The sequence below is a fragment of the Apostichopus japonicus genome, chromosome 16, assembly GCF_037975245.1.
Source record: "Apostichopus japonicus isolate 1M-3 chromosome 16, ASM3797524v1, whole genome shotgun sequence".
Classification (NCBI taxonomy): domain Eukaryota; kingdom Metazoa; phylum Echinodermata; class Holothuroidea; order Aspidochirotida; family Stichopodidae; genus Apostichopus; species Apostichopus japonicus.
In genome coordinates this window covers 12,772,574-12,787,022 of record NC_092576.1, presented here as the reverse complement: position 1 = coordinate 12,787,022, position 14,449 = coordinate 12,772,574, and the positions used below count along the sequence as shown (strand labels likewise).

Here is a 14,449-nt window from a genome sequence, read left to right as displayed (position 1 = left end):
GTTAGGTTGTTGCCTGCCAGATTCAGATACGTAATGAATGAATTGTTTCCAACCAGCGATTCAGTTACAGTCAGTATATGGTTGTCACTCAGGTCCAAATAGTACAAGTTAGGGCAGAAAGGAAGGACAATTTGTCCGGTCTGCAAACGTGGAATGTCGGTGTTCGTGACTTTAATCGCCGTCATCCATGAGATAGAATGTTGTATCGGAAAGTTAGGCACTGTACCACTGTCACCGTCACAGATGACGCTAGTGTAACCGCAATTGCAATATTGCGGACAATTATTACTTGCCTGCACAATCACCAGGTTGATGCAAATCATACAACATCAAGTCAAATTGACATAATACATTGTAATAATTACTGTCTCAGTATTGTATTTCAAAAGGATGATATCCAGTTTTTGAAGAATTCTGCCGAAACAATATCAAAGAAATGGATCATAAACGTTTGAAGACTATTCAATGGGTGGCACATGTTAGTTAAAATATTTAACACGTGAAACGGCGGTTAATCAATATTAATAAAATTCTTCATGAAACTATCGTTCATAAAACTATCGACATTTTTCTCAAGTTATTGGTATATCTTGCATACAATTTTTATCTCAAAAACGTCTATATATTACAACTTCCATTATTATGATGCAGTTATTTCGACTTTACCTTGCAATTGCATCTTTTACCCATCACCAGTTCGACTATTTAACCTAAACATTAACAACTTTTCTCAGAAATGGCGAAATGTCGAAATTATTGCAGCATGGTATATAAGTCACATACATTGATCATTTTAGGGTTCGATTAATTTCTACGTATACGGGAGTTGAAGTAGGACGCCGCCTTTCTTTTCAAGGCGGTACCGAGGTGCGATGTAACCATGTTTGTTGTGTACGAATAGACATGACAAAATTTAGAAATGAACATCGCCCAGTTATTATTTATCATTCTTGTTATAGTGTTTATTTTCAACAACAAAAAATCATCTTTTAAGGTGGACTAAAGCCTCCCCTACCCAACCCACCCGGCTCCACCGTAAAACAATGAATCGCCGTTACACAGATATAATTTGGTTTAGCTTAACTGATCAGAAGCCAAACACGATGACAGATGTTCGCGGGTCGCGCTCGTAGCTCTCGGAGTGAACACTAGCTCGATGACTATACTTACGAGTAAGATATGCCAACCTAAGTAGAAAGATTTTAAAAAGATTTCCATCTACAATTATATCGTTATATTTTGTGAGCTATTTTTAATAGAGGGTGTAAATATTAATACATTGTAGAGACAGGGAGATTTCTATAAGTACTTAACTTGATGTAGGTAGAAGGCACATTACAAAATACGCAACTCGACTATTTATAATATCTTAAATAGAGTCTATATTCATATATATATATATATATATATATATATATATATATATATATATATATATATGTGTGTGTGTGTGTGTGTATAATTATATATATGTACATATGGACTCATTAAAGCGTGTGGAAAGCATATATATATATATATATATATATATGTGTGTGTGTGTGTGCGTGCGTGAACGGCGCCTATCGGGGATAATCGTTAGGATACACACCCGTCAACTGGGGATACTCCGCATAACGGGGATATCCCCAATTTTAGATTCATCAAAATACAGTCAAATGGGGTGTCAATAACATGCTCAGGGGTTGTCAGTGAGTTCTGAGCATGTTCCCCACTATCCAGGTTTTAAACGCATTTAGGTGTAAAAAGTGTGTAAGCTTCGCATGGAATTTTTTTCATACACCGGTGTAAGCCTGTTTCACAACATCCGATTGGCGCGCCACATTTCCCGCGCTCTCCGCAGACCGTGTGTACACCGAGTACGAAACTAACGAAGAAATCGACCTACCAAATGCAAGTGAGTTTTCGTTCAAATTTAAAAGAAGGAGACGACCTTATTGTAAGAAATCAGCCGACTGGCATATCAATACTAAAAAAAAGTAGACAAAATAGCAAATCTAACAACTTAGATAAGGGTAGCGTCGATGCAGTAACTTAGCCTAAATGTTTACGTTAGGCATATACGGGGCTAGGCCTAGCTTTAATTTTAACGTTGCGGTACATCGTCAAGTGCCTTTTTAAGTAAGGCTAAAATTTGACCAAGATGGGTTTTCAGGTAGAAATGTAATACTTTAATTTACAGAAGCTATGGTTATATTAAAATATATAAATTGGTCAACATGTCATTCTTAGATTATACATGTTTCACTGGCGTTTCCAAGGGATGTTTAATTAACTGCTATGGAATTGTGGACAACCAACGTTACCATCAGTACATCACCTCCCCACATTGAAGATCGTGTTATTACTGCGTAGCTTATGACATACTTTAGACCAATTAGTACATGCAATGTCACGCATTGTATTTGTGCAGGCGTAGGCCTACATGTAGCCTAACTTTTGGTCTAGTCCTCAGTCTATGCTTAATTAATAGTAATAACTAATACTTAAGATTTTTGTAGGACAAGTATTGGAAAATATGTAGCATTAATTAGTCCTTGAATAGCCGTATCATTTTAAGTGGAAAATGTTCTACATTGAAAGGAGTTGGGGGGGGGGGGGGAGTCTACAACTACATGTATGATGTAAGTATGTTATTGTTAACACTATTTGGCATCAACTGAAGTTGGTAGAAGACAATGATTGAGAAATGTAATTAAAGTTTGCTCTCCATAAATTTTGGTTGACATTGGGAAATTACATGAGATGTTCAGAAAAACTATGGTCCTCTACATTGCTAAGATGATGATGAAATATATTTGCCTGTAGCAAACATGTGATTGCATGGTATTGGTAATGAAAAAATTCACTGTTATCATTCAACCTCTTTATTATCTCAAGGGAGGAGAGGTTGATTTCAGTAATATTAGCCCATGTGTTAAAACAAAAATGGTACGGTATGCTGAAATTACAAATTCTCTGAACTGTGTACAGAGGTTTTCCTGTTATGTGTTTTGTCAATGCCACACCAATTCAGTATGCAATAACTAAAAGATAGGCTATTCCCAGTTTACATTGATGTTATGTGCACTATTGTTGTCTAATAATATTCCATGCATGTTTATTAAGCTTAATACTGTATGTGGGCTAGGAATAGCAAACTGTCAATTTGCACAATGTTTGATGAAGAGCTCTGCACAATAATGGTTAAAAACATTTATTTTATTGACATGTTTTTACATATTTCTGAAACTTCCAATATTGCAATGAATTTGAATTTAGTCACTTTCTCAATCTATTCTAATCTTATTCCTTTTGACGACAGGCAAAATAATGAGGCCAAAAAGGAGGCGATTGAACCACGAGGATGTGGCCAAACAATATATCAACCAGAAGAAAGATAGGCAAGGTTTTTCAGTGAAAGAAATACCACAAAAAGGTAAGTTGAAATACTACAATACTTTTCAATGTGAGCAGTACATGGCTTGATATACTGTAGGTGTAGTAAGAAAAAGGGAGAGAGAGAATAAAAATATGCATCCTGCCTTTGCAAGTAAAAGTAAGCGCATGTCAATTATGTCTGTCCTGCAAAACATGTCATGTGCAGTGGCGTAGCCAGACATTTCAATCTTGGGGGCACAGGGGAGGGGGGACAGCACTTAATTAGAGGGGCACAATGTTTATTTGTGAATGCTGTCCTTTGAAAAATTTCTATTAATTAAGGGTGCTATATTTTGCAACTTGAAGTAACTTTATTTTTAAGAATTTGGGGATTAGTCTGTCCGATATTTATGTTTGTAATTGAGGCAGATAAAGTTTTTGTTTGAGTATTTTTTATAAGCACTACAAATCGCATCTGGGGGCACCTGGGAAGGCTCAATTCTTTTTGGGGAGGGCACGTGCACCCCCCCGACCAGGCCACCCTGACGGCACCACTAGTGTGACCCCTACCTTTTGAAGAACGAGGTGGAGACTACTACTGGAGAGTTGGCCCCTCAACAATAACCATAAACTGATTTTATTTACTGCAGGTAGAGGAGTCGTAACAGATTCCTTCTTTGAAAAGGGGGAATTTCTCTTACAGTACAGTGGAAAGTGCCTTACAGCTACAGAAGGAGATCAGCTGGAAAATGAAAATTCATCTGGATTCAGATTCTTCATCAAGTGTAAGGGCAAGGAAAATTGGTAAGGCAGTGGGTTTTGTGAGAAGTGTATGTACAAGGTCATGTAAAGTTCAAGGTTATTTTTAGTTACTCTATTCCTAGCAATCCGTAGTTCTTGAAAGAATCTATGCGTTGTTGCCCGTCTTTCTGTGTGCATTATGTGCGTGACACGATATCATATTTGCATTCAGCTGTGCATGATCGATTGGCTTGTCCAATCAAGAGTTATTATTGTTGGTATATTGGAACTGAGTTTGAAATGTATGGCTTACTCTGTATTTGTTATAGCACAGGTATCCATTTATTAAACTTAGTTGTGAAAAGAAATTGAGATAAACTGCACCACCCATTGAAATACTGAATCAAGCCTGCATTTGTACCTTCTCTCCCTTCATTTATCCAGATAAACAATGTGTAATGTATATGACACTACTTGGTTAACCTAGGAGTTATTAAGGCTGCAATTGTTCATAATTATCTTTGTTTTCCTGCTATCTTTATTGATCCATTGTTATTAACAAACAAGGCTTTTTCATTTATAGCATTGATGCAACTGAGGAACCAACGTGCGGTCCTAAATTAGGAAGACTTGTTAACCATGGAGAAAAAGAGAAGTGAATGTAAAACTTCATATAATTCAAGTGAGCGGTGAACCAGCATTATGCATGTTTGCATCAAGGAATATCGAAAGGGGTGAAGAACTGCTATATAACTACGGCGTTGGAAACTTACCGTGGAAGAACTGCACCCAGGTTAGACCATTGTTTCTAACATTATTATCAATTTGCTTCAGCAGGCTTTGACAACCCAAACAAATTATTTCAATCAGTTATCACATGGGCAAGCTTTAGAATCATGTAACTGGGACCATAATCACCAGTATACTACATGGCCCCAGTTTAGGCTGCATGGTAAGAGTTAGGTTCCATCTTCTTTGTATCGTTTACTGTTGTCAAAGTATATATAATTCAAAGATCTCATAGCCATTCCATAGACCAGTCTGCTATACTACAATATATTGAAGCCAAATGTCAAGTTCTTCATGAAATATGAAAATAAAAGTTAATATCTATTTTTTTTTCTAACAGACAAAACAAGGCAGAGAAAGTCCTCAACCTCCACATTGTGTGGAAGGAGGTGTGTCTTCAAAAGTTTCCGGGAAGTCTACTGATAAAGGTTAGTCAAAAAACTTACATTTTATCTTCAACACCTATTGTAAAATTTGAAAATGTTTGTAAATTCACAAAGACAGTATAGGTGACCCCAGTTCCCTTAAGTATAGCTTGGATTTATCCCCACTTTCAGTGTACAAGTTCATCAATGAGCATCTATATATATATGTGTGTATATATATATATATGTGTGGCTTAGGCTTACAGAAGGCAAGGCTTAGGCTCACAGAAGAGGAAATATATTCTTTTCTTTTACAGTCACAGAGTGCACACAGTTGCAACAAATTACATTGTATGTAAACAAGGAGTGGGGTGAATTGTAATTTCTAGCTAATTTGTACTGCTAACATATTCAAGATATTTTTTACTCACTTAACTGTATCTTTGTCTTTGCGCATGGAAGAGGATATCCCCTGTTCCATGTATAATATGGATTTATCCCTGTTTTCAGTGTACACTTTTTATGTAGGTCTTGTTTACACTGTCGGCATGCAGTATCGCACACACATGCAATACTCACAAGACCAGTGTTTCTGTCATCCCAAAGAGCTCAGCTGATAGCCTACTAGTGTGATCTTTAGTCATTGTGCAGCTCAATCTATCTGTCTGTCAACAAATACATACAATTGCTATTACTTGTGCATTATTTTGCCGATATGATGCACTTGGTCAAAATGATCACCAAGTAAGGGGGCATCAGTGGTGTTGTTGGGGAATTAGAGGTCAAAGGTCATAAAGGATTTATATTCAGCTATTTTGTGAAAACACAAGATATTCTCATTCCCCAATTTGAAAGTGATATTGATCAAAATGGTCTTTGACTTTTCCACATATGGGATGTCAGGAACTTGAGGTCAAAGGCCATGTTGGGTCATTCTCTGCCATTTTAGGAAAACACAATTGTTAGATGTGTAGATTGCACAAAAACTATGAAACTGCTCAAAAAGGTTTGTTTGCAATCAAAGTTTAATTTTCATTTTCAATGTCATAATTTTGCTAATATGGGTAATTTTTGTCTTCTTCAGTGTAACTCAATAAATGGCATACTTCATATGATTTTTTGCAACATTGGTGATGCAGTTTTAAGCTGTCTATTTAGATAAAGCAATGTTAACAAGTGCTTTTTTTTTGTGGCTCTTTTCCTCTTTAAGGTGCTGCTAAAAAGTCACCTGTAAACCTACCTGTAGAGGGTCACACAGATCCAGTGACTGATTCCTCGATGGCCAGCTGCAATACGAAGAACATCGTTCACTTGGCAGAAAACGCCTCACAAGCATCAGGTGCAGACTGCAGTGACCAGATTCCAGCTGTAAACCTACCTGTAGAGGGTCACACAGATCCAGTGACTGATTCCTCGATGGCCAGCTGCAATACGAAGAACATCATTTACCTGGCAGAAAACGCCTCACAAGCATCAGGTGCAGACTGCAGTGACCAGATTCCAGCTGTAAACCTACCTGTAGAGGGTCACACAGATCCAGTGACTGATTCCTCGATGGCCAGCTGCAATACGAAGAATATCGTTTACCTGGCGGAAAACGCCTCACAAGCATCAGGTGTGAACTTCATATCAGTAGCAGGTTTGCATCCGGCCATAGCAGAAGATGTGCAGTCACTTCCAGATACTGAGATAATAGGTACCAGTGACACAGAATCGACAGTAGGTAGATTTCTAGGAGATAGTGGAGCTTTTGAGTCAGCAGAGACAGGTTCAGGGTCAGAGGATGGTAATCCAGAGTCAGCACAGGGAGATACAGGGTCAATAGATAGCACAGAGTCATTAGATGGTGATCTTGAGTCAGTGGAAGATTGTTCACAACCAAGCAGTGACGATTCTGATGTTGAATCATATGTTCCTGGTTCAGATGATGAGTGTTCTGTGCATTCAGATGTTATTCCATTCAGAAGATGGGCAAGGTCTGTTCCTATCAATGGTCAAGGAAGAAGTCCTACTCAAAGCTGCTCAACTGCAGAAGAAAAAACCAGCCCTAGCACAAGAAAAAATGATTCTAACAGCAATGAAGTTGCAAGCACATCACATTCATGTACCGAGACGGAAAGCAAGGTCTATGTTATGACAACCCATAATACTGCTAACGGTAGATGTTATGACAAACCCGCGTACTGCTTCGTTTGCTCCAGGCCACAGAAAAAACTAAATGTTCACATTCTCCAGCATAGCACTACAGCCCAGGTGGCTGAATGGTTGGCCGCAAAGAAAGGACCAGAAAAAGATAAACTTTGGATAAAAATGAGAAACTATGGAAATCACTTGCATAACTATGAGGTACTAAGCAAAGGAGAGGGTGAATTGATAGTTGTATATCGACCACAGAAATGTGGAGACCCCAATGACTATCAGCCTTGCGTGGATTGTCTTGGTTACCTGTCTCGTAATGAATTTTACAGGCACAAATGTAAACTTAGAAGAGAGCAGGATCATGAGGAGAGTGAAGAACAGAAAAGAAGACATTCTTTCCTCCGAGATGCAAGAATGCTCTTACCACCACCCTTAGGTGTTCGTGCTGGCGATGTCATTCACAGACTTTTGAACTCTTTGCTATGTGATGATGTATCGGTTTGTATCAAAGGGGATCCTATGATAGTAGAGTTGGCTAGAAAGTTTTGTTTCAAACATGGACACGACAAAGAGCAGTTCAAAACCCTAAGGAACAAGCTAAGAGAAATAGCTCGTCTTGTACTTGAATATCGACAAATCAGTGGACAACACAGTGCTACCTTGGCCGACTTAATTGTCCCATCAAGGTTTGAACTTCTCCTCAAATCTGTCAGGAGTGTGTGTGGATTTGACGAAGAGACCCACCAGTACACTAAACCAAGTTTGGCACTTAAACTTGGGCACAGTCTGAAGAAAGCGGCTATGCTTGTAGTCAGTACGGCTTTGATTGAGGAGAACAAAGAAAAGGAGAGGCAGGCCCGAGATGTCATCACCTTACTCAATGAAAATTGGGATTGGGAAGTGTCCTCTCATGCTTTGCGGACATTGTACGAAGGCAAAAGAAACAACCCCAAACTGGTCCCTCTAACAACAGATGTTGTTCTTCTCTCCAAATATCTCAGAGGAGAGGCAGAGAGTAGCTTAGCTGATTTGAAGAAAGCCAAAGCTGTAGAGGAAATCAAGAAAAGTTGGAGAAACCTTGCTGAAATCACACTGACACAGATACTTTTGTTTAACCGCAAACGGCAGGGCGAGGTTTCAAAGCTGACAATGGAAGACTATGCAAAACTAAAGAAAGGCGAATCACATGTTCTAGACATGCAGATATTAAGCAAGTTTGAACAGAACCTGGCAAAAGTCATATGGCGTGTCGAAATTGTTGGAAAACGCGGCAGATCGGTTCCTGTTCTTATCACAGAGAATGTAAAATGTGCTGTTGATGAGCTTGTAAAGCATAGAGATGCTGTAGGAATAGAACCCCAAAACCTCTTTGTATTTGCTATCCCAGAAGGGTCAACTCATTATATCCGTGCCTGCGACACATTGCGTAAATTCTCTTGTGCATGTGGTGCAAAAAAACCAGAGTTGCTTCGATCAACACAGCTAAGGAAGCACATCGCAACCATGTCCCAAGTAATGGCCCTACAAGACAACGAACTAGATGTCCTTGCCAACTTCTTGGGTCATGACGTAAGGGTTCATCGGGAGTATTACCGCTTACCTGATGCAACTATCCAAGTTGCCAAAGTTTCAAAGCTTCTGATTGCCCTTGAGGGTGGCAGTGGAGACCCCGTCCAGGTTTTGCAAGGAAAGAGTTTGGAACAACTAGATTTGCAGGAAAATGAAGGTAAAGTTTGATATGTTAAAGTTTTCTCCCCATATAAGCCCACTTATAAATTGTTGATTAATTACCCATGGGCCCTGACCCCCATTACAATTTTAAACTTGGGGTTTGCCATCAAACACAGTTCCCATGATTTTGAAAAGTATGGTAAAGTCTGTTTAATCACTCGATTTTGTGCTAGCAACAATAGTGAAAGTGGATTGCTGTTTACTTACATTACATACCATCTTGAGAAACTTTCCTTGAATGCATGGAGTATCAATGTTCCCAAAATCCCTCCATTCTAGACAAAGTTGCTATGGGAAAGCTGAGGCCAAGAGGAGAGTTAAGACATTTGGTACTAAGTTTTAAACCAGGAAATTCTGGAAAACTGGTAAATGCTCCACAAACTTAGAAATACATGTCAGCTAGACCTGGAGGGAGTTTATTTAGTGGGGATACACACTGTTATAAATCCACTAGACAGGGGATGTCTATAATAAAATCAACTATGATAGATTGACTACTGTATTTTCAATTGATATACATTTCAGTTGGAAATTGGATAGTAAAGTGGGGATGCACACTATTGTAAAACCAGTAGGCATAACTTAAAATATGACAGTTAGAATTATTGTTTAGAATGACTACCGTATTGTGAATTGAAATGCATGTCAGTTGAAACCTGGGGAATGAGTGGATACACACTGTTATAAAACCAATAGACTATGTACATCTACAATTACATCAAATATGACAGTTAAGAGTTATAAATGTTAAGACTACTGTATTGTGAATTGAAAAAAACATGTCAGTCGGAGCATCCATTGTGAAGAGGGGATATACACTGTTTTAAAACCAATAGACTCGGGATATCAACAATAACATCAAATATGACAGTTAAGAGTTATTAATGTCAAGATCTGTTGTACTGTCAATGTAACTCTTTCACTTTACCTTTACTTTACATGTACCATTTCCCTGTAGGACATCTCATGCTACATTGTAGGAATTTGCAAGTGATAAATTGGGTACTTCTCTTAACACAAAGTGCACATTATGATTTAGCTTAAATTGTTGGCCCAAATGTAGCTACACTAGACAAAGTTTTACTCAAGGGCTCACATGATGCATAGTAACCATAACATAAGTTATTTATAGCATGCTATAGGTAGGGCCAATACAGCAGATCTTTTAGTGAGAGGTTTGCTTAGCAAATGAGGTTCTTGATATTGTGAGACGGTTAAAAGTCGGCTTAAACACACTAAATGCTGTGCATTGGCTCAAGTGGTAGAATAGGTCTTGGCAGACAGTAAAGGGGTTTGATATCAATTATTGTGCCAAGTTTTAAATCAAATAAATTGCCCAACTTGTTTCCCACTTATCAATCAGTCCTTTGCCAACTTCTGATTATAGTAGTATTTGCCTCAATCAGGTAGTTGAAGGGTAACATCCCAAATTTCATCCGTAAGAGCCTGGTAGTCCATATAACTGCATTCACCAGTGACTGTGATGTGATATCTTTCGCACAGGTTGTAAGTATACAGGTCCTTGGTTCAACTGTTAAGCCAAACTCTAACCTTCCTCAATGCTAGCCATCAAAAGTCTTGATCCTTGAGCATACTTATTATGATTTTCTTTTTTCATGTACAGAAGTTGCAACAGAAGGAGACTATGAGCAAGAAGATTCTGATCAAGATGACTCTATTGAGCAGCCTGTTGATGACAGTGATATCAAGAAAGGACACTCTCTGAATGATGCTCAACAAACAGGTATAGAAAATACTGGATTGAATATCTTTGAGCTCTGGTTTAATGTTTTAAAAAAAAAGAAATAAAAAGTAAGCTTTAATTGCAAACAAAATTGAATGCCTTTTTTTGCATTGTGGTTGGTTCAATAACTTCACTGCTTTGTAGATTACCAGTTGGCATTATATCTAGAAAAGTAGAGCTTTAAAGAACAAATTGGAACAGTATGCTTATGGGATGGGGAGGATAAACAAACATGTTTTGTAAGAAAAAGAAAACCGTCAATGCTTTGATTTACAGTAGTACTCCTTAGTAGTCATGCTGTTTAAAACAAAATACTTAACAAGCTGATATTTTTTATTTGAACATGAAAATGTAAAAGTGCTCATATTGCTTTTAGATATTGTCTCTCATTGTAATTGTTGGAAAGTTCAATTTTGTTTACATGAATACTATCTGTGTGCGCAGTATAGTTATTATCTCAGTACATAACATGAAAGGAGATATTGTCACCATAGCCGACCCACTAGAAGTGCAGCTTTAAAATATTTCTGTGTCTTGATCTGTACTATCTCTTTCAACTTTTTTAGAGCCAATGCTCAAAGACAAACAGAAGAAAACACCATGGACCACTCAGGAGCAAGCGGCAGTCCATCGGCACTTAGGACAATACATTGCAGCATCAAAGTTGCCTGGAAAGTCAGCAATAGTGAACTGCATGAGTCTGGAACCATGTCTTCGTAATCGAAGGTGGACTAATGTTAAAGATTACATCAGAAACAAAATCTGTTCTATAGCACGAAAGGGACAGAAAAACTTTGTAAAAAAGTAAGGAGTTCATATGCAGATCTATTCATTTCAGACTACAACCTGTAAAGAAGCTTTTATCAGTGAATTTGACGCGAGAGTTTTGGACACAAGTTCACCGAAATACGCTTAAGAGGGGTATTTCTCATTTTTAATCATTGTTACCGAAAGATTACTTACATTTTGAAACTTTAGGCACCAACCTCACCCATGTATGATTAGTAACTGAATTTCACTGGTAGTTGAATGAACCCGAGGCTCCTTCTATTGAGCAATGGATCCACTGAACAAAAACTATTAATTGTCACTTGTTTCACATGATAGTTTGCCCAGGGATACATGACTTGTACTGACATCAACTTCTCTGTGACCTTCTGTTTTTGTTTGAAGTAGTTTAATTCTTGTTCAGATGTAAACTTTTACTTAATTTTCCTTCGGGTTTAAATTTTGTTGCTTTCTAATATGTTCCCTCAGCTTATGCTTTTTTCTTGTAAACCAGAAGTAATAAAAATGACGGAAGTGTTTTGTAGAAGTTAAGGAGTTTGTTTTAATTTTAGCAAGGTCCTTCTGGACTTTAACCTACCTGCAAGGAAGAAATTTTGTTGCCTATTTTTGTTTGTTTGATGTCATTTAAAACTGTTCAATGGCCTTTGAGTGTTTAACAAGTTCACTGAAGTAAGCTTAACAAACTGTATTGTTAATGTTAAGGTATTGCTACAGAAGGATTACTTACTTATTGAAAACTGCCTTGGCAGATTACGTAGAAAGTCACTTAGTTAATAATTGGTGTGGAACAAGTTGGCAGGTTTCGCTGTTCATAGTGGCATATACCTGAAGCTCCTCATATTGAGCAAAGCATTCACTGAACAGAAAACAATTGTTTGTTAGGTGATATGTCATGTGATAGGTTGCCCAAGCAAAAATGACTTGCCAATATTGATATGAACTTTTTCTGTTTGTTGTTTGAAGTAGTTTTATTCTTGTTGAAAGGGAAACGTTTACTTATTATGCCTTCAGCTTTAAATTTTGTTTTCTTTTTTTGTTCTGTCCATACATGCTTTTTCCTGTACACCAGACATAATATCTGCTCAAATGTACAAAAGTGACTGATGTAGTTAGTGAGAGTTAATTAGTGTTTATGGAGATCAGCAAGATACTTTACACTGCAAGGAAGAAATCGTGTTCCTTTTTTGTTTGTTTGTTTGTTGTCACTTAAAATCGCTCAATGGCCTTTGAGCTTTTAACAAGTTCACTCAAGTAAGCTTAAAATGTGGTATATGCCTTTTTTCAGGTATTTTTACTTTTTCAATACGTCTGTCACCGTTGGCAGTTTATGAAAGTACACCCATGTTCGGTTACTTATTGAATGGTGACAATAATATTGAGTTCACTCAACAGAGAACAACTTTGTCATCAGGTGATATGTCATGTGATATGCTGCTGCTGAAGTGTAAGTGACAGTATGTGACAAAATAGAAATCATCTTTCTACACCTTATGTTTTTACTTTCAAGTGGTTTTGTTTTTGTTATACATAAATTCATGCATTTGTCTTTACTGAAAGTTGCTGTTTTGTTATATGCTCACTTTGTTGTTTAAGTAAAAATAAAGTGGGTCAAACTCAGAAAAAGGTGTGAATCTTGTTTATGTGCATATTTTGACTCAATGTGAACGCAATAATATCTGATGTAATATATGGATGTGGACCCCTTTTTTCTCACTCAGATGTTTCAGTGAAACACAGGTAATGGATTTATAGCAAGAGAAAGAAATGACATGGTTTATGTGTATATAAACTGACTCCTTGCCTGTTTCCTGCACTTAAATAGCACTCTAACCAACAGTGGTGTCTGTGTTTCTATAAATCTGGCACCTTTGGGCAAGTACCACTGGCGTAGATCTCTTGGAAAGCCAAAGTATCCTGTTACATCATCGAAACCACAATGCATTTTTGCATTCTGGCTGTTACATTTTCCCTTGGATGATTGACAGATGCTTTAATGAAAGACTCCCATGTTGCAATGGAACACTGGTACTCTCGTTTTGTGGAATTCAACATTCTCACTCAATCAAAGGAAAATAATCTAAGTCACCTTGGGATATATCATTTAATTCCTCGCAGTTACATTGGGGATATATATGTATATCCCCAGTCCCATGTCAAACACAAAAAAATGTGTTATCCCCACTTTGCACGTAAAGGTTCAAACCAAGAAAACAAAGCTTCTCTACCTTCTCAATATGATAACATGCAATGCCAGCCTGTATTCGTCATAAAACGTGAAAAACATCATTCAAAAGTTACTCAGAACAGAAGTCCCCAGTTTGCATTAATACAACTTGCTTCCCCAATAGGCGCCGTAAACGCGTATGTGTGTGTGTGTATAATTATATATATGTACATATGACTCATTAAAGCGTGTGGAAAGCATGTGGATATCCAACTATATAGTTTTCAAAATAGCTTGAAACATTTGCAAATGAGTTTTGCACAGGAAAAATACTTCCGTCAAAGAGATACAAGCTAAGGTCTTTTTTTTTGGGGGGGGGGGGGTTTGTTGCCTTTAAGCTAATTATGGTCGAAGACTACGTGGTCGTGGTTTCCTGTCCTGGGACCCTACAGTAACTTTTTCAATTTGCATTCCAATGCAACATGTTTTAAAGCTTTATTCGTGAAGGAGCCTAGATAAACGTAGCTATGTGATACTTCTGTCCGTTCCACAACCTGGTATGAACCAAAAAAGAAAACAAAAATCGAACGAACTTATTATTATTATTAATTTTAATAAATCTGAAAG

At 37.6% G+C, this 14,449-nt stretch overlaps 1 protein-coding gene across 1 annotated transcript; it reads left to right on the top strand.

The window, feature by feature from the left end:
- Nucleotides 1-1,536: 1,536 nt before the first annotated feature.
- LOC139983490 (uncharacterized) lies at nt 1,537-13,373 on the top strand. Its single transcript, XM_071997056.1, has 7 exons — nt 1,537-1,897; nt 3,305-3,418; nt 4,685-4,894; nt 5,231-5,318; nt 6,466-9,120; nt 10,750-10,869; nt 11,436-13,373. Exons 3-7 carry the CDS (start codon nt 4,808-4,810, stop codon nt 11,675-11,677), a joined length of 3,192 nt encoding a protein of 1,063 aa, XP_071853157.1. The 5' UTR covers nt 1,537-1,897; nt 3,305-3,418; nt 4,685-4,807; the 3' UTR covers nt 11,678-13,373.
- The last annotated feature ends 1,076 nt before the right edge of the window (nt 13,374-14,449 follow it).

What these genes read in the sequence shown, in the direction of transcription:
- LOC139983490 (XM_071997056.1), top strand. Translation starts at nt 4,808, where the DNA reads ATGTTTGCATCAAGGAATATCGAAAGGGGTGAAGAACTGCTATATAAC. An exon ending in CGTGGAAGAACTGCACCCAG is followed by an intron (nt 4,895 to 5,230) that starts GTTAGACCATTG and finishes TTTTTCTAACAG; the next exon opens with ACAAAACAAGGCAGAGAAAG. An exon ending in AGATTTGCAGGAAAATGAAG is followed by an intron (nt 9,121 to 10,749) that starts GTAAAGTTTGAT and finishes TTTCATGTACAG; the next exon opens with AAGTTGCAACAGAAGGAGAC.